At 43.1% G+C, this 18968-nt stretch overlaps 2 protein-coding genes across 2 annotated transcripts; both read left to right on the top strand.

Annotated features, from left to right (window-relative positions):
• Positions 1 to 1478: 1478 nt before the first annotated feature.
• On the top strand, positions 1479 to 2984 carry LOC106585340 (immediate early response gene 5-like protein). Its single transcript, XM_014171431.3, has one exon. It carries the CDS (start codon positions 1624 to 1626, stop codon positions 2515 to 2517), a length of 894 nt encoding a protein of 297 aa, XP_014026906.1. The 5' UTR covers positions 1479 to 1623; the 3' UTR covers positions 2518 to 2984.
• A 691-nt stretch (positions 2985 to 3675) lies between these two features.
• Positions 3676 to 11745, top strand: LOC106585535 (carnitine O-acetyltransferase). Its single transcript, XM_014171849.3, has 14 exons — positions 3676 to 4254; positions 5200 to 5478; positions 5826 to 5944; positions 7072 to 7125; positions 7736 to 7901; positions 8054 to 8228; positions 8444 to 8622; positions 8740 to 8840; positions 9565 to 9684; positions 9778 to 9900; positions 10012 to 10147; positions 10246 to 10308; positions 10435 to 10572; positions 10796 to 11745. The coding sequence occupies exons 1-14, from the start codon at positions 4228 to 4230 to the stop codon at positions 11009 to 11011; spliced, it is 1896 nt and encodes a 631-aa protein (XP_014027324.1). The 5' UTR covers positions 3676 to 4227; the 3' UTR covers positions 11012 to 11745.
• Positions 11746 to 18968: the final 7223 nt, after the last annotated feature.

Raw genomic sequence — 18968 nt, 5'->3', positions numbered from 1 at the left:
TTTATTTTAGAGTTAGAGAAGGATGGCACACAAGACGGGCGTATCGCTGCAGGCCACATATGCGCATTAGCACCACTGTAGATGTCTCTCTGTCTGCCTGAGATGGTGACATGGTGTTAAACATTTGACCTTCATCCTGGTAGTGATTGGTGCTGTTATATGCCCCACTCTGACAGTGATGTTAACTGTGTGCGGCTGTCATAGAATATGTGCCCTGACTTGACATTTGCAATGTCAGTGTCAAGAAAAAAGGAAATAAATGGCCATGGATGAGATTGAGCGCTTTCAGTCATTACACAGGTGCATTCAAGTTTTCTTATTGGGTATTTTCTTTCATTCCTATCTTTTACTACATTTAAAAACTCTAACAACCCTAACTTTAGTATAATGGCAGTACGCTGTATGGTTTTCACGATGCCTCCTTCTTGCCAGTGTGTTACATTTGAAAGATATTTGAGTGATCAACATGTGGGTTGGGGAAATCCCTTGTGTCAACTTTCAAAGAAAGCAATAATGAGTCACACTCATTTGAGTCCCTCATTCTGGACCCATTGAAAAATACACACCCAAACACTGACAACAATGCTACACTGACAGACATACCATCACCCATGCGCCCATGGCTACCAAGTTTACAAACAGTATTATCAGGCCATAATAGCCTTAAAGATGTTTCTTTATTTGTTATTTTTACCTGAGTGGTTAGGCCTACCTCTATTCTGTAACCTATTTGGCAGAACATGAATGCCGTGTGCAGGTGTGCTGTATGATGTCAACCATCTGTCTACTACCAGCAGATGTGCAGTTCAGTTGGCTGATTAGTCTATCAACAGGGAGCTTTCCCAACCAGACATAAATGCTTAGTGACAGAGAGGTTTCCGTGAATCACTGGGACTTTATGACATCACCTCCAGGTGCAGATGAATTGATTCATCCCTAACCTGTGTGTGAGTGTGTGTGTGTGTGTGTGTGTGTGTGTGTGTGTGTGTGTGTGTGTGTGTGTGTGTGTGTGTGTGTGTGTGTGTGTGTGTGTGTGTGTGTGTGTGTGTGTGTGTGTGTGTGTGTGTGTGTGTGTGCTCAATTAATTACTGTACATCTCAGGCACTGATTCAATAGCTCATATGTGTGATGAGTTGAAATGGTAAGTAATTTAATGAATTTAAATGTTTGAAGATGTACTAAATAAATAGCAATACCAGAAGTACAACCGGTTTCCACGTATTAACATTGGGGAGAAAGGAAGGCCCACTTATGCGTAATGCGCAATTGTGCAACTTGGTACGCTTTTGGCACACATATATTTGAATAGTAGCGAAGAACCGCCTCTCCCTCATTGGCCAGTACATACTATAACCCGAGGCAAAAAAGTCCGTCTTTGACAACGCCGGGGTTTCGTTGGTGGAAACCGTGATAGGGAGGAACCTATGTGAGATGTCTTTAAATTGTTCACAGCAAAAATGGGCGTAAATCCATGCCCATACCCAGAAAGCATGAGAAAGCATGTTCAGATGTTCTCCACGAATTTACTTCTATAATAGGCAAATTACTTATATTGTTACGCCCAGAAGACAGTCTATTTTATTCACTAGAGTAGCTGACAAATAGAAGTATACATTTATTATCATGTCGTGTGCAGTTGACGCGCAGAATTTGATCTCTATTTCTTTGCGGAAAATACATAACTCCAGAACGCAGAGGGGAGGTATCAAGCTCCACAAGAACTTGCTGGTCACATATGTCCTGAAAAACGCTAGAGATTTTTACATGAGCATGGAGTTTGCAGAAATGTACAGCTGCCTACAGCAGAACGGGGAGATGATAACTGTCTGTGATGAAAAGCAGGACTCTTTTGAAATGACCGGGAACTGTGAGGATCTAGCTGGTGAGTTTTGCTGCAACTACACAGGGGATGTGTTGGACACTTACCACTGCGCAGCGCCACAATCGGCTTGCCACCCAGCAATGGTGCCCGAAGCGCACATCCAAACGGCATCTGCCTGTTTCATGGCTCCTGTCTATCAATGTGACTCTAACCTCAAGTACTCGGGTGTCTGCTGGGACTGTTATGCGGAACCTTACACAGCCAACCGGGACATTCCTGTCTCAAACACACACAACCAAAAGACTGTATTGGACTTGGACACACATGTGGTGACTACTGTCGAGAATGGATATCTTCCCCCAGACTACTGCTTGTCATTAAAACAACATGGTCAGGGCCCGCAAAGTTCTCATAAGAAACGAAAAATGTATTCAAGTGATGCTTCTGATTCCGATTATCTGTCAGACTTTGTGCCCATGTCATGCAAACGCATTAGGTCTGATGACGTTTCTTGTAATTCCGAACAACTGGACACACCGAACATCTCCAACCTCATGTCAGTGTTAGGCTCGGGGTTTACTGAGCTGTTGAACTTCCAAACGGACGTGGAACAGGTAGTAAATGGACAAACAAACTGTTGTAAACAAGCACTGGCGGGCAGCGGTGCATGGACCAGAGCAATTGAGGCTTTTTGATTGACACACTTTAACTTTTTCTACAAACCATTGGTGGTCTCAAATAAAATACACAATTGATATACTTAACACTGTTCTGCTCGCTTTCAATTTAAAAGCTGTTGAACTCAATTTAAATTGTACTTTGGGGAGAGGGCTTGCGCAATATGTGCAATGACCTATATTAACCATGGATTGCTGATGCTATGTATGCCTATTGGCCATTTAGAGGCTTTGAAGCCACGGGCCGGCCATATTGGCATTCCCCAGTACTTGCAGTCCTCGGTGGCAATGAATGGAATTTTACAGCATTTCATTGAAATGTTTCAAGGGCAAAATTACATGTATTTAAGAATTTGTGTTCTTGTATTGGGGATAGTAATGTCCCAAAAAATTGACTTTAAGGAATTTTTTTCTACATATTTTCACATTTTGAATGTGTATCTTACATTAAGGTGTCTGTAATAAAATACACGTGGCAAACAAATGTGGACAATAAATGCATTTATATAGCTTCCAAAATGTTTTTTTTTTTACACTGGTGGGGGAGTGCCAAGATGGAGGTATGGCGGCTTCAACACAGCGCATCCAAATTGTATTCTAGTGTGTATATGTACTTCATTGGATATGGTCCTTTCTCCCGCACCAAGTTGTTGCCTTCATGTGCCTTGCTAAAATGTGTGATGCAGAACCAGCTCCACCATGCGATGATGGAAAAGAACTACACCAATGTATTACCAAATGCATTTTGATAACTCCCGTGAAATTATAAGAAAATTAGCATGTGTGTTATGCATTTCCTACACCAGTATTGGCTAATGTTTTAGTTAGGCCTGTAGACTAAGTACATTTTTGTGTAATGATCTCTTACACTATTTCTGTGGCATCATACTTAATTATGGCCCTCTACAAAGCAAGGGACTATCATTTTTTTTGTAACTGAAAAATACATTTATTTGCATATTTCCGTTAAGGAACGCCTACTCTGTTAAGTGCGCGTGTGCAATAACTCAATTCGACTTTGCGCTGTTTCTAAACAACGCCATTTTTTAGAAACGTTGGCAAAGGGTAAAGTCTACAAAAAGCAGTCCATCCTGGGTTTTTTTTAAGAGAGATTTTAATTTTGGCAACAAACTGTATGGAGATGAAATGTTTCACCGATGAGAAAATGTGCAGAACGTCGGCCAAATCCATCTCGCTTCATCTTCTCCCACTGCCAGCCACTTGGCTTCCTCTCATCACCATATTTGGTAGTGAGTGGAAACGCCAGCCGGATGCTTCACATTTATACGTTTATCTGTGCCTTCTCCTCAATGAGGGGTACGGACGTCCCAAGGATCCCAGATAGCGAAGGCCGATTGAATATAGTCAACAACTTAGCCCTCTCCGAGGATCTATTCATTACGGAAACCTTTTGCCGTTTAACAACCGAAACGGAGAGGGACCTACTTGAATTTGTCCAATAGAAACTATCGTTTGCGTTTTCCTTTTGTCGTAAATTGTTTCTGTTGCAAAACTAAACGAAACGTTTTGCAACAGAATTGGAGTAATGATTACAGCCTAGCTGTAGCCATATCGGTTCGGGTTATGACCGGAGAGGGGCGGAGAACACCGATATTCCTAAGTAACAAACGTCATGCGTAGGCTACGTCCTTGAGGAATGAAATGACAGTTCGAGGTGTTTTTTAAATTAACAACAAGCAAAGCCTTGCTGGGCCATTTCTATTAAAAATGCTGGGTCTTCTTGTGAGAGCGGTGGTGAGTCAAACGTTTTTATAGCCTAATTCATGAGTGCGCAGTTGTGCGCCCATAACTAAGAGCAGCGCGTTCACTATTACTGCTGTAAATGCGGGTGGGGCACCAGGTTAGGTAACTGTTATTATTGTAGCCTAAAATGTGAAGTCAGGCCACTCCGTATTTCTCCACGAAAATCATATCAAATTAGCATTTACCCCATTGTAGTTATCACTCGAGTCTCTATATTAGGTTACAAAATGGATAGCCGCCAGTTTCAAGGTTTCATGGTTGTCTATATCAGATTAAGATAAAACAGTGTGTTAAACTAGTATACAATTTTAAATAGCCAACCGATTGCTTTTTAGATGTGGTGTGGTGCATGTTCATTGGAAGGGTTCACGCACTGTAGCAGAACTGGCTATTTATATTCTAACTTGAAAAAGCTGTCAGGAAACTTGACAGCCAAGCACAGTCCAAACAAATAGTCTAACAACATACTAAACTTGATAGATTTGTTTTGGTCTCAAGTTTCTGTCATAAAACTAGGTCATACAGTGTTCTAACAATCTATTATTTCAAAAGGTTTTTGGATTCATGAAATAGGATTATGTTGATCACACCTTTTTACATCGAAACGAATGTAAATACATGTTAATCACTTTGTTAATCACAGTTTTGTCTGTTTTTCTTATGTTATGGTTTCTGTTACAATGGCCCCCTGTGTCATGGTTGTTGACAGTTGCTGGCAATATAGGACTATAAATCAGTTCTGTGGTTGTCAACCAACATTGTTGATATATTTTATATGCCAATGGGATTATCAACTCTGGATATTAATATTTTAGATACTTTAAGACAAAATATCAACCTAGAGATGTATGGTATTGAATTATGTCATATTGAATGCAGAACAAATTATTTATTAGAAATGGAAAGACAGATGTTTTTTTGTTGTTTTTTTTTAAGCTAAGGTCAGGCTTGGTGAAGCCATATCACCTGGTCAAGCCAGTGTCAGTGACTATCCTCCCAGAGAGGTCTTCGCACCACCAGGACAATTTGCCCAAGCTGCCAGTGCCTCCACTGAGGCAGACATTTGAGCGCTACCTGTTGATGCTGGAGCCCCTGCTCAGTGAGGAGGAGCTGGATCACACACGCAAGCTGGTCAAGGAGTTCCTCATTCCTGGTGGGGTGGGAGACAGGTTGCAGAGAAGCCTGGAGCGCAGAGCCAACAACAAAGAGAACTGGGTTAGTATATACTGTAGTTGAACAGAGAAGGTCACATAAAGAAGAGGGTTATGTGGTAGGGCGGCGCATGGCCCATAGAGGTTGAAAGAAGAATAGAGTAAGTCCTTAGAGGGATACAGGCAGCTAAAGATCTGTGCTGATTGGCAGGAAAAGATCCCTGTATTATATCCATTATGCAATTACGTAAATGTGATGTTGAATCCATCCATTTCCCCCACTTTTTGAGATTACATTTAACATTTACCCATAGGTTTACTCCCTTGCATATGTCATAACCTGTGAATGTGTTTAGGAGAAAATGATCTGATACTTGCTGGACTATAGCATTGTCATTGCTGTTTATGTAGCTCACAGAGTGGTGGATGCAGTCAGCGTATCTGGATTCCCGGATGCCTGTGGCAGTCTATTCCAGCCCTGGGGTGGCCCTGCCCCGCATGACCTTCCAAGATCGCCAAGGACAAATGAGGTGAGCAACAAGGAACCATGCGTGTCTGAGACCACTGTACTAAAACCAGCCATTGTGACAAGACAGTTTAGATGCCTTCCCTCCATTAGCCATCCCTCCATCACTGAAAAGTCTTTATGGCTGTCCTACACGTCAACGAAAAGCACGTTTTATAGGCCTACTGCTTCTTAAAAAGCAAGTTAGTAGAAAGTGATTGACTTTAGTGTTGTATTACACCATAGCTCTTGTGAACTTGAGAATAGGCTTGAGTTTCATACTGACCTTTAGACAGACTTCCCCTTCGTGCTGGCTATTTATGGCACATTGGCTGTTCAAAGCATTGCTCAGCTTTTTTGGACCACAGTGATCCATAAGGTACGCAGTCAACATTGTAGGCTTATGTGGCTTTTTGTTGAGCAAAACTTGTCAGTGAATGTACTATAGAGAGAGCACGCACACATGGGTGTAAGAGTGGGCTGCCATTGAGTTCGCTTCATCTGAACCATTTGCGCAAATAATTTGCCGCTGTGTGGTACTGCTTCGATATTACGGACAGTGCCAAACTTATACAGTAGACTAGAAGAGGATACTAGAGCAGACTCCAATGCTCATATGAAAAGCCAATTATTCAACAATATACTGTACTGTACACCATCTTAGCCACTAGACTAGAGTGACACAGACGGTTCACTAAATGCAGAGATATAGAATCAAAATAGACAGATGTTTCTTATAATAATCGTGGTCCTGAGTCTGACGTAAGCAAGTCTGGTTGGAGATAAAATATATTTTTATTGTCACATACACCGGATAGATGCAGTGAAATGTGTTGTTTACAAAGTCAGCCATAGCAGCATGGCGCCCCTGAAGCATATTATAGTTAAATGCCTTGCTTAAGGGCACATCGGCATATTTTTCACCTAGTCGGCTTGGGTTTTCGAACCAGCGACCTTTCGTATACTGGCCCAACGCTCTTAACCGCTAGACTAGATATGAGGCCATGGAAAACAAAATAGTGCACTAAAGTGTATCGGAGTAGATTATGTGACTAGAACATGAGATGGGGAGCGGTGAAAGACTGAATGTCAGTTGGCTGAAGAAATACCATATATGGTTTCATTATTAATTCAACAATGTTTTCTGCTCAGGTTTGCTGCAAAATTGATTGCAGGGGTTTTGGACTTCAAAAAAATGATTGACAGGTTAGTAATATTATCTCTTTTAATGATATACAGGTAACTGCCAAAATAATGGAAACTCTTGAGTAAATGAGGGATACAAAGTATATTGAAAGCAAGTCCTTCCACACAGATGTGATTCCTGAGTTAATTAAGCAATTAACATCCTATCATGCTTGGGGTCATGTAAAAATGCAGGGCATGCAATAATTTTAGCTACCCATGGCTACGCCCCCATAGGATGACAATGCCACCATCCACAGGGGACGAGTGATCGCTGAATGGTTGGATGAGCATGAAAACGATCTAAGTCATTTGCCATGGCCGTCTCAGTCACCAGATCTCCCAATTGAGCACTTACGGGAGATTCTGGAGTGGTGCCTGAGACTGCGTTTTCCACTACCATCAGCAAAACACCAAATTATCTTATTTCTTCTCGAAGAATTGTGTCACATCCCTCCAATAGAGTTCCAGACACTTGTAGAATCTATGCCAAGGTGCATTAAAGCTTTTCTGGCTCGTGGTGGCCCAATGGCCAATTAAGACACATTTTGTTGGTGTTTCCTTTATTTTGGCAGTAACCTGTACATCTAACGTGTTCGTCACCCTGGCTGACACTAACTCTGTGTCTTAGTGAGACGTTGCCTATTGAGTATTTGGGTGGGAAGCCTCTGTGTATGGACCAGTACTACCAGATCCTGTCCTCCTGTCGTATCCCTGGACCAAAGAGAGACACTGTGGTCAACCACGCTATCGGGAAAGTGGCCCCTACTCACATCACTGTGGTCCATAACTTCCAGGTAAACTATAGCTTTGCTTTGCTTTCTTTGCTGCTGCTTGATGTTGCTACAACACAGAGGAGATCAATCATGTTGTTGCATTGTTAGTTTCTTGGCTGTAACCCACTTAACCAAATCTCATATGCTGATTAGCCTTCTCCCTCTGGCCTTAGTTCTTTGTCCTGGATGTGTATAACAGCGATGGCTCCCCACTGACGGTGGACCAGATCTATATGCAACTGGAGAAGGTCTGGAACTCGTCCCTGCAGAGCAACAAGGAGCCTATCGGCATCCTGACCTCCCAGCACCGCAACACCTGGGGCAAAGCCTACAACAACCTCATCAAAGGTATGGCAATGGAGGGGGGACATCACTATGACAGTGAGGGCTCAGAGGAGCATATTGGGTGACCCACCAAATAAACAAAAGCCATTCTTGAGCCATAACATAAGAGTAACTGGAAGCAACCTATCACTTTGGACATATTGTTTTAGAGCTATTGGTCAATGATTTCCTCTAGGTCCTTGTTGGGTTGCTTATTGTATCGTTTTTTCCCCCCCTAGACAAGACAAATAAGGAGTCTGTCCGTGCTATCCAGAAGAGCATATTCACGGTGTGTCTAGACGCCCCCATGCCACAGATGTCTGAGCAGCGGTACCAGAGTCGTGTCGCTGCCCAGATGCTGCATGGTGGAGGGAGTCGCTGGAACAGTGGCAACCGCTGGTTTGATAAGACGTTACAGGTAAGCTCTGAGATTAGAACTATAGAACAAAGGTTGCATCCTCCCAGATATTGTGTTTCATATTTTAATTCACAAGTATCTTGCCATTTTTTATAATGTTTGTTATTTAATCCCCAGTTTATTGTGGGTGAAGATGGTACATGTGGTCTGGTGTATGAGCATGCCCCAGCTGAAGGCCCACCCATTGTGTTCTTGGTGGACCATGTGGTTGAGTACATGTAAGACATTACAGAATATATTTCATTAATTGATTAATGGTACACAGTATTTCTGTGGTCACTGTGTACTCTAGAGAAGAACTTTAGCACCGATTGCTGGCTGCAATGGCTATTTTTCCATATGGATCAGGTACATTGTGCCTGAGCATAGCAAGCATTTTGAAGATTTCCAGTTTGTCATGATCAGATAGTGCCTCATCCTTTTAAAAACTCTTAACTACCATTTGAAGCCTACTGACCATGACCCTGGCCTACTGACCGTGACCCTGGCCTACTGACCGTGACCCTGGCCTACTGACCGTGACCCTGGCCTACTGACCGTGACCCTGGCCTACTGACCGTGACCCTGGCCTACTGACCATGACCACAGCAGTTGCTACATCCATTTTTGGACTTACAAATGAATGATATGTACCCATTTATTCTTGAAGAATATAACTTATAAATTCCTCATGAGCTTAGTTCAACTGTTGTAATTTAAGCTTGTTTTGCACCAATGTTTGTAAGCAAAGTATAGGGAAACACACTGTATAGCCTCAACATGGTAAAAACTATAATTTTTATCATGGATGGTCAGCCCTTGCATCCATAGCTATGAAGTCTAGTCTATGAATTTGAGTGATTACATTTCTCCAGCCCAATCCCTCAGCTTATTACCAAAACAGTGGCGGGGCTTTGTAATTGTTTCAACAACTGATTGGCCCTTTGTTTTGTGTTTAAACAGGAGGAGGATGGAGGTAGTACGCACTCCCATGACCCCTCTGCCCATGCCTCCCAAACTGCGTTTCAATATCACACCTGAGGTGAAGAAGGATATTGAGTCGGCCAAGCAGAATATGAACATGTAAGTAGATTCTGTTTCAGTTTTCCTATCAGTTTCTGTTCAAACATGTCTGAAGTGTTTCTCACCCTTTGGCTGACTTTTTTTATACCCCAGAATGTCACATGACTTGGATGTGAACGTGGTCTTCTTTTCTGACTTTGGGAGAAATGTTCCAAGGGCACACAAGTTGAGTCCAGATGCCTTTATACAAATGGCTCTACAGCTTGCCTACTTCAGGTGGGTTTCATTACATTTCTACTATAACAAAACAGCATCTGAAACAGCAGTTGGGTTACCTTAACCTGTCACTTTGCCACATTTGAGACTTACTGATCTTTCATGTTTCAGAATGTATAAGATGTGCTGTTCTACTTATGAGAGTGCGTCCTTGCGTATGTTTGCACTTGGTCGAACAGACACCATCCGCTCCTGCTCCAACGAGTCGCTCAGATTTGTGCAGGCGATGGAGGACCCAGCTAAACCGGTGAGTCAACTCTCAAACCTGGATGTTGACAGTAAATAGACACTAACCACTGACTGTTACTGTACTGCAATAATGTATGTTTTACTATATGTTGACAGAACACAGAGAAGGTTTTTCTATTGGACAAAGCATGCCAAGCCCACAGAGAATACACTCATATGGTGAGGACTGGAACTCTGCATCAGTTTTTGATGGAAATCTACATTTACTGTAATAACCCATGCTTGTCCCCACCCACTGCAATGTACATTTATTTTGTGCTTTTATGTATGTCCGTTACTGAGCAGGCAATTCATGGCCAGGCCATAGACAGACATCTCCTTGGCCTGAAGTTGCAGGCGATTGAAGAACTGACGTCCATGCCAGAGATATTCATGGACACAGCCTATGCTGTGGCTGAACATTTCAATCTCTCCACCAGCCAGGTATGCAAGCTGTTTATGTGAGATATTAAGCATCCCAAAATGCAACATATAAGAGGACAAGTTGCAGACCTGTAGCCAGTGGTAACATTACTAAAAACATTCGTAAATACAAGTACTATGTAAGGTTTGGTACTAATTTTAGTTTATTAGACAATGATAAGGTTTGGACCGTATTTGTAAATGCTAATGCCTAAAATGTCATTTTTCACTGTCTCTTCTTCAGGCTGGTGCTAAGACGGACTGTGTGATGTGCTTCGGTCCGATGGTGCCGGATGGCTATGGAGTGTGTTACAACCCCATGGCAGACCACATAAACATTGCCATTACAGCCTTCAACAGCTGTGAAGAGACACATGCTGCCAACTTTGGCCGGGGTGTGAAGAAGGCTCTGAGAGACATGAGGTCTCTGCTGGAGGAGACAGCTAATGCTAAGCAGTGAGGCCCCACAGGGGACATGGCTCCTCTGTAGGGCTGTGTGGGACTGAACCTGTGCTGGATGTAGTGGGAGAAACTAAAGTCACCCTGGTATATCTAGTGCTGTAACATGGAGAGAGGAAGAAGCACTTTGCACCGATTTAGGTGGGCCTTGGAAAGCTTTTGGGCCCTTCAGGTAGACTTGATATGTGTGGTAAGGAAAGTCCTGTAATACCCAGAAGACTATACCTGTACTTCAGTGAAAAGTGAGTATGACTGATGGAAAGTTATACATTTCATGTTTAATGATATGGGTTTTTCCATTTCCAGATAGTTGGCACCTTATGTTAAAGAAAGAGCCACACCAGATCATGGTGACTATATTATGTTTAAAAATTATATATATTTTTTTTTAAGTCTACACATGTTGGTGCTGTCTTAAATGTCATTCTGTTGGATTTTACATGCATTTATTCAGTTTGTTTACCTACATATTTGTTATTTTATAATAATCAGTTTTAAATAATCAGTTCAAACAGTTAAGTTATTTAAGTAATGAAATTGTGTGCCATACTATACCAGATGTGCCATAATAATGACTTGCTGAGTGGTTCTGCTGTGACTCACATTGGTAAATGTTTTCTATACAACTAAAAAAACTAAACCAAAGACTGCTGTAATGATAATCATTTACACTTTGAGTATTTATTTTAATGTTACAAAACCTGACAATATTGATTAAACTAAGGAAAAACTGTCCTCCAGTAACTGCCTAAATTTCATTAAATACTGTATAATAGAAAGGCGAGCCACAGATCAAGGCTCCACAAATGAGTATTTCGCTCGGAAGCTACCCTTGCTATGCAGGTACTTGCCATGGAATTCTATCTCCGCCATGGAATTCTATCTCCGCCATGTTTCCAGCTGAGCGCTAGTGAAAAAGCTGTTGGCCCTTGAACACGTTGGTCTTCAAGACATCTACATCTCGTATGTAATGGAGATGGTATTGGAGACATAATGTTTTTTACAATGGCATACATGTCAAGATGAAGGTTCATTGTTTAATGTACACTCAACTAGACAGTTTGCATTGAAATACTGAAGTATCAAAACAGAACTGTCTCCCTCTTCCCTCACCATAATGAAGGTGGACTGGGCTGCTGTGCTGTTGTCCACGGGGCCCATGCGCAGAGCCTGGATCCTGATCTTTACTGAGGGAGGGGCATTGATGAGCACTTGAAAGGTGAATAGCTGAGGTCATCGTTGGATTCTCAATGACGTCACTGGGAGCAAACAGCTGGACATCAGTCTGTGGGAGCAATACTGAGAGGCATATATCTTAAATGAACCAAATCATGTTATTTGAAATTTCACATGTCATTCTACCAAATCTATTCTTCTATCACTGTGTAACAGCATGATAGAAATATACCTTCTGTTTCAGCCCATAGCCACTCCGTACCGTCATACCCTGGTGATGAGTGATTACTCTTCTTGGAGGTCTTCTGACGGCTGTAAGTGAGCAGCACTCTGTTTTCAGGGGACAGGAGATTCCAGCAGGATGTTGGTCCTGGAGGACAGTTCAGTGTCCTCTATTATTTTGGGAAAAGTAGCTATTACCACAACAAACAAAAACATTTTGTTTAATCGTACGTCTCACGTTTGACATTACGACTCGTATGTCAAAAATAATTTGTAGATCAAAGAAAGGCAGCACAGCAATATGAAACTTCATCCTAAGTGACACTTATTTTTTATTTGACCTTTTATTTAACTAGGCAAGTCAGTTAAGAACAAATTCTTATTTTCAATGACGGTTCCTGGGTTAACTGCCTTGTTCAGGGGCAGAACGACAGACGTTTACCTTGTCAGCTGGGGATTTGATCTTGCAACCTTTCGGTTACTGGTCCAACTTACCCTAGCCACAGGTGACAGAGAAGGATGTTGTAACAACGGTCCACCTTCCCCTGGGTATCTCTTTTCATAAATGCATTATTACTAATGAGTGTATAGAATTGGTATGTGATGTTTGGACTGGTTTGCTCTCCATATGCTTCTCCGTATTTCAGATAGACCTGCAGAAGGAGTGTTCTTTATTTTCACTTCTATTTTGAGGATTCAGTAAACATCTCTATTTGGGTGTCTCTCACAATTGTGCAGCTTGCACTATATGTGATGGGCAACAGGGAGCCTAGCGGTTAAGAGCAGACTTGTTTACGCTGCTGTGCGTTTTTGTTGCCGATCTTACTTTGCTACCTGACGGTTTTTACTTTTTCATTACCGTATATTTTTACTTTTTCCCTCACTCAACTTTTTTCATTCAACTTTTTTTTACCCCGGAGGTTTTATCTGGACATGGTTCGTCAGGACTTCAAACAGCCGAAGCTAAGTAACATTAACATGATGCCTTCTAATTGCAGTCGTTGTACTTATAATATACAGGAGAACGATCCCCTTACGGCAAGGATATATGTGCTGCAAGCCCAGCTTCAGACGCAATCGTTAGGCAAGGGCAATTTCAGTGTAGGAAAGGATGAAACAGCGTCTGTGCCACCAGTAAGTACAGATAGTAACGTTAGTATAAACCCCCTCGCACGGTCCCCGCAGCCGGACATCTTTCCCATGGCTTCTGGAGGGAAACGCTGTAGGAATGCTCAACCGGTGTCGCTTATTCAGCCGACAGAAACTTTCAACCGGTTCTCCCCATTAAGCGAGTCGGAGTCGGAGGCCGAGACTTCTCTGGTCTCTACTCCTCCAGTTACGGGGTCTGAGACGCCGAAGGCTCCCACCATTAGCTCTGACAAATTGAAACCCCTAGTCATTGGCGACTCCATTACCCGCAGTATTAGACTTAAAACAAATCATCCAGCGATCATACACTGTTTACCAGGGGGCAGGGCTACCGACGTTAAGGCTAATCTAAGGACGGTGCTGGCTAAAGCTAAAACTGGCGAGTGTAGAGAGTATAGAGATATTGTTATCCACGTCGGCACCAACGATGTTAGGCTGAAACAGTCAGAGGTCACCAAGCGCAACATAGCTTCAGCGTGTAAATCAGCTAGAAAGATGTCGGCATCGATTAATTGTCTCTGGCCCCCTCCCAGTTAGGGGGAGTGATGAGCTCTACAGCAGAGTCTCACAACTCAATCGCTGGTTGAAAACTGTGTTCTGCCCCTCCCAAAAGATAGAATTTGTAGATAATTGGCCCTCTTTCTGGGACTCACCCACAAACAGGACCAAGCCTGGCCTGTTGAGGAGTGATGGACTCCATCCTAGCTGGAGGGGTGCTCTCATCTTATCTACGAACATAGACGGGGCTCTAACTCCTCTAGCTCCACAATGAAATAGGCTGTTAGCCAGCCTGCCAGCTTAGTGGAGTCTGCCACTAGCACAGTCAGCGTAGTCAGCTCAGCTTTCCCCATTGAGACCGTGTCTGTGCCTCGATCTAGGTTGGGCAAAATTAAAAATGTCGGTGTTCGCTTTAGCAATCTCACTAGTATAAAGACCTCCTCCATTCCTGCCATTATTGAAAGAGATTGTGATACCTCACATCTCAAAATTGGGTAACTTAATGTTAGATCCCTCACTTCCAAGGCAGTTATAGTCAATGAACTAATCACTGATCATAATCTTGATGTGATTGGCCTGACTGAAACATGGCTTAAGCCTGATGAATTTACTGTGTTAAATGAGGCCTCACCCCCTGGTTACACTAGTGACCATACCCCCGTGCATCCGGCAAAGGCGGAGGTGTTGCTAACATTTACAATAGCAAATTTCAATTTACAAAAAAAAAAAAAACAATGACGTTTTCGTCTTTTGAGCTTCTAGTCATGAAATCTATGCAGCCTACTCACTCACTTTTTATAGCTACTGTTTACAGGCCTCCTGGGCCATATGCAGTGTTCCTCACTGAGTTCCCTGAATTCCTATTGGATCTTGTAGTCATAGCAGATAATATTCACATTTTTGGTGACTTTAACATTCACATGGAAAAGTCCACAGACCCACTCCAAAAGGCTTTCGGAGCCATCATCGACTCAGTGGGTTTTGTCCAACATGTCTCTGGACCTACTCACTGCCACAGTCATACTCTGGACCTAGTTTTGTCCCATGGAATAAATGTTGTGGATCTTAATGTTTTTCCTCATAATCCTGGATTATCGGACCACCATTGTATTGCGTTTGCAATTGCAACAAATAATCTGCTCAGACCCCAACCAAGGAGCATTAAAAGTCGTGCTATAAATTCTCAGACAACCCAAAGATTCCTTGATGCCCTTCCAGACTCCCTCTGCCTACCCAAGGACGTCAGAGGACAAAAATCAGTTAACCACCTAACCGAGGAACTCAATTTAACCTTGCGCAATACCCTAGATGCAGTTGCACCCCTAAAATTTAAAAACATCTGTCATAAGAAACTAGCTCCCTGGTATACAGAAAATACACGAGCTCTGAAGCAAGCTTCCAGAAAATTGGAACGGAAATGGCGCCACACCAAACTGGAAGTCTTCCGACTAGCTTGGAAAGACAGTACCGTGCAGTATCGAAGAGCCCTCACTGCTGCTCGATCATCCTATTTTTCCAATTTAATTGAGGAAAATAAGAACAATCCGAAATTTCTTTTTGATACTGTCGCAAAGCTAACTAAAAAGCAGCATTCGCAAATGGAGGATGGCTTTCACTTCAGCAGTAATAAATTTATGAACTTCGTTGAGGAAAAGATCATGATCATTAGAAAGCAAATTACGGACTCCTCTTTAAATCTGGGTATTCCTCCAAAGCTCCATTGTCCTGAGTCTACACAACTCTGCCAGGACCTAGGATCAAGGGAGATACTAAAGCGTTTTAGTACTATATCTCTTGACACAATGATGAAAATAATCATGGCCTCCAAACCCTCAAGCTGCATACTGGACCCTATTCCAACTAAACTACTGAAAGAGCTGCTTCCTGTGCTTGGCCCTCCTATGTTGAACATAATAAACGGCTCTCTATCCACCGGATGTGTACCAAGCTCACTAAAAGTGGCAGTAATAAAGCCTCTCTTGAAAAAGCCGAATCTTGACCCAGAAATTATAAAAAACTATCGGCCTATATCGAATCTTCCATTCCTCTAACATTTTTTAGAAAGAGCTGTTGCACAGCAACTCACTGCCTTCCTGAAGACAAACAATGTATACGAAACGCTTCAGTCTGGTTTTAGACCCCATCATAGCACTGAGACTGCACTTGTGAAGGTGGTAAATGACGTCAGACCGAGGCTCTGCATCTGTCCTCGTGCTCCTAGATCTTAGTGCCGCTTTTGATACCATCGATCACCACATTCTTTTGGAGAGATTGGAAACCCAAATTGGTCTACATGGACAAGTTCTGGCCTGGTTTAGATCTTATCTGTCGGAAAGATATCAGTTTGTCTCTGTGAATGGTTTGTCCTCTGACAAATCAATTGTAAATTTTGATGTTCCTCAAGGTTCCGTTTTAGGACCATTATTGTTTTCACTATATATTTTACCTCTTGGGGATGTCATTCGAAAACATAATGTTAAATTTCACTGCTATGCGGACGACACACAGCTGTACATTTCAATGAAACATGGTGAAGCACCAAAATTGCCCTCGCTAGAAGCCTGTGTTTCAGACATAAACAAGTGGATGGCTGCAAACTTTATACTTTTAAACTCGGACAGAACAGAGATGCTTGTTCTAGGTCCCAAGAAACAAAGAGATCTGTTGAATCTGACAATTAATCTGGATGGTTGTACAGTCGTCTCAAATAAAACTGTGAAGGACCTCGGCGTTACTCTGGACCCTGATCTCTCTTTTGAAGAACATAATCAAGACTGTTTCAAGGACAGCTTTTTTCCATCTACGTAACATTGCAAAAATCAGAAACTTTCTGTCCAAAAATTACGCAGAAAAATGAATCCATGCTTTTTTTTACTTCTAGGCTGGACTACTGCAATGCTCTACTTTCCGGCTACCCGGATAAAGCACTAAATAAACTTCAGTTAGTGCTAAATACGGCTGCTAGAATCCTGACTAGAACCAAAAAAATTGATCATATTACTCCAGTGCTAGCCTCCCTACACTGGCTTCCTGTTAAGGCAAGGGCTGATTTCAAGGTTTTACTGCTAACCTACAAAGCATTACATGGGCTTGCTCCTACCTATCTTTCCGATTTGGTCCTGCCGTACATACCTACACGTACGCTACGGTCACAAGACGCAGGCCTCCTAATTGTCCCTAGAATTTCTAAGCAAACGGCTGGAGGTAGGGCTTTCTCCTATAGAGCTCCATTTTTATGGAATGGTCTGCCTACCCATGTGAGAGACGCAGACTCAGTCTCAACCTTTAAGTCTTTACTGAAGACTTATCTCTCCAGTAGGTCCTATGATTAAGTATAGTCTGGCCCAGGAGTGTGAAGGTGAACGGAAAGGCTGGAGCAACGAACCGCCCTTGCTGTCTCTGCCTTGCCGGTTCCCCTCTCTCCACTGGGATTCTCTGCCTCTAACCCTTTTACAGGGGCTGAGTCACTGGCGTACTGGTGTTCTTCCATACCGTCCATGGGAGGGGTGCGTCACTTGAGTGGGCTGAGTCACTGACGTGGTCTTCCTGTCTGGGTTGCCCCCCCCCCCCTTGGGTTGTGCCGTGGCGGAGATCTTTGTGGGCTATACTCGGCCTTGTCTTAGGATGGTAAGTTGGTGGTTGGAGACATCCCTCTAGTGGTGTGGGGGCTGTGCTTTGGCAAAGTCGGTGGGGTTATATCCTGCCTGGTTGGCCCTGTCCGGGGGTTTCATCGAATGGGGCCACAGTGTCTCCTGATCCCTCCTGTCTCAGCCTCCAGTATTTATGCTGCAGTAGTTTATGTGTCGGGGGGCTAGGTTCAGTCTGTTACATCTGGAGTATTTCTCTTGTCTTATCCGGTGTCCTGTGTGAATTTAAATATGCTCTCTCTAATTCTCTCTTTCTCTCTTTCTTTCTTTCTCTCGGAGGACCTGAGCCCTAGGACCATGCCTCAGGACTACCTGGCATGATGACTCCTTGCTGTCCCCAGTCCACCTGGCCGTGCTGCTGCTCCAGTTTCAACTGTTCTGCCTGCGGCTATGGAACCCTGACCTGTTCACCGGACGTGCTTGTTGCACCCTCGACAACTACTATGATTATTATTATTTGACCATGCTGGTCATTTATGAACATTTTAACATCTTGACCATGTTCTAATATCCACCCGGCACAGCCAGAAGAGGACTGGCCACCCCTCATAGCCAGGTTACTCTCTCGGTTTCTTCCTAGGTTTTTGGCCTTTCTAGGGAGTTTTTCCTAGGGAGTTTTTCCTAGCCACCGTGCTTCTTTCACATGCATTGCTTGCTGTTTGGGGTTTTAGGCTGGGTTTCTGTACAGCACTTTGAGATATCAGCTGATGTACGAAGGGCTATATAAATAAATTTGATTTGATTTGAAAGTAACCAAAAGGTTGCTGGTTCGAATCCCCGAGCCAACTAGGTGAAAAATATGTCGATGTGTCCTTGAGCAAATCACTTAAGCCTAATTGTTCCTGTACGTCGCTCTGGATAAGAGCGTCTGCTAAATTACTTAAATGTAAATTATGTGTTTTGAGTGTCTGTCTTGTATGTGAATGCCTCTCTCCCTGCTGACCTGTATGTGTCCTTTGGAAACAGGTCCAGGCAGCAGCAGCGCCTCCATGAGAGGCAGGAGGTCAGGTACAGATGGTGAACCAGATGACCGTCCTCCAGAGGAGAGGGGTGAGTGATGTTTAATGCCATGCTGCCACTCCCAGGCACAACATACTGATCCCCAACCAACACCGCTATGGATAAAAACACCTGACACCTTGCTTACTGTCCTTTGTTTTTTTGGGGGGGATGCTTTTAAAACCACCCATGGTCACCCCAGATACTCACCCAGGTGAGTGAAGACAGGTGCCCTGTTGGCAATGTGAATCTGAGTGGCATTCACTG

The sequence above is a fragment of the Salmo salar genome, chromosome 24 (assembly GCF_965601325.2).
Source record: "Salmo salar chromosome 24, fSalSal1, whole genome shotgun sequence".
NCBI classification, from domain to species: Eukaryota; Metazoa; Chordata; class Actinopteri; order Salmoniformes; family Salmonidae; genus Salmo; species Salmo salar.
This window is presented reverse-complemented; position numbering and strand designations above follow the sequence as displayed.

What these genes read in the sequence shown, in the direction of transcription:
- LOC106585340 (XM_014171431.3), top strand. Translation starts at nt 1,624, where the DNA reads ATGTCGTGTGCAGTTGACGCGCAGAATTTGATCTCTATTTCTTTGCGG.
- LOC106585535 (XM_014171849.3), top strand. Translation starts at nt 4,228, where the DNA reads ATGCTGGGTCTTCTTGTGAGAGCGGTG. An exon ending in GATCGCCAAGGACAAATGAG is followed by an intron (nt 5,945 to 7,071) that starts GTGAGCAACAAG and finishes TTTTCTGCTCAG; the next exon opens with GTTTGCTGCAAAATTGATTG. An exon ending in GACCATGTGGTTGAGTACAT is followed by an intron (nt 8,841 to 9,564) that starts GTAAGACATTAC and finishes GTGTTTAAACAG; the next exon opens with GAGGAGGATGGAGGTAGTAC.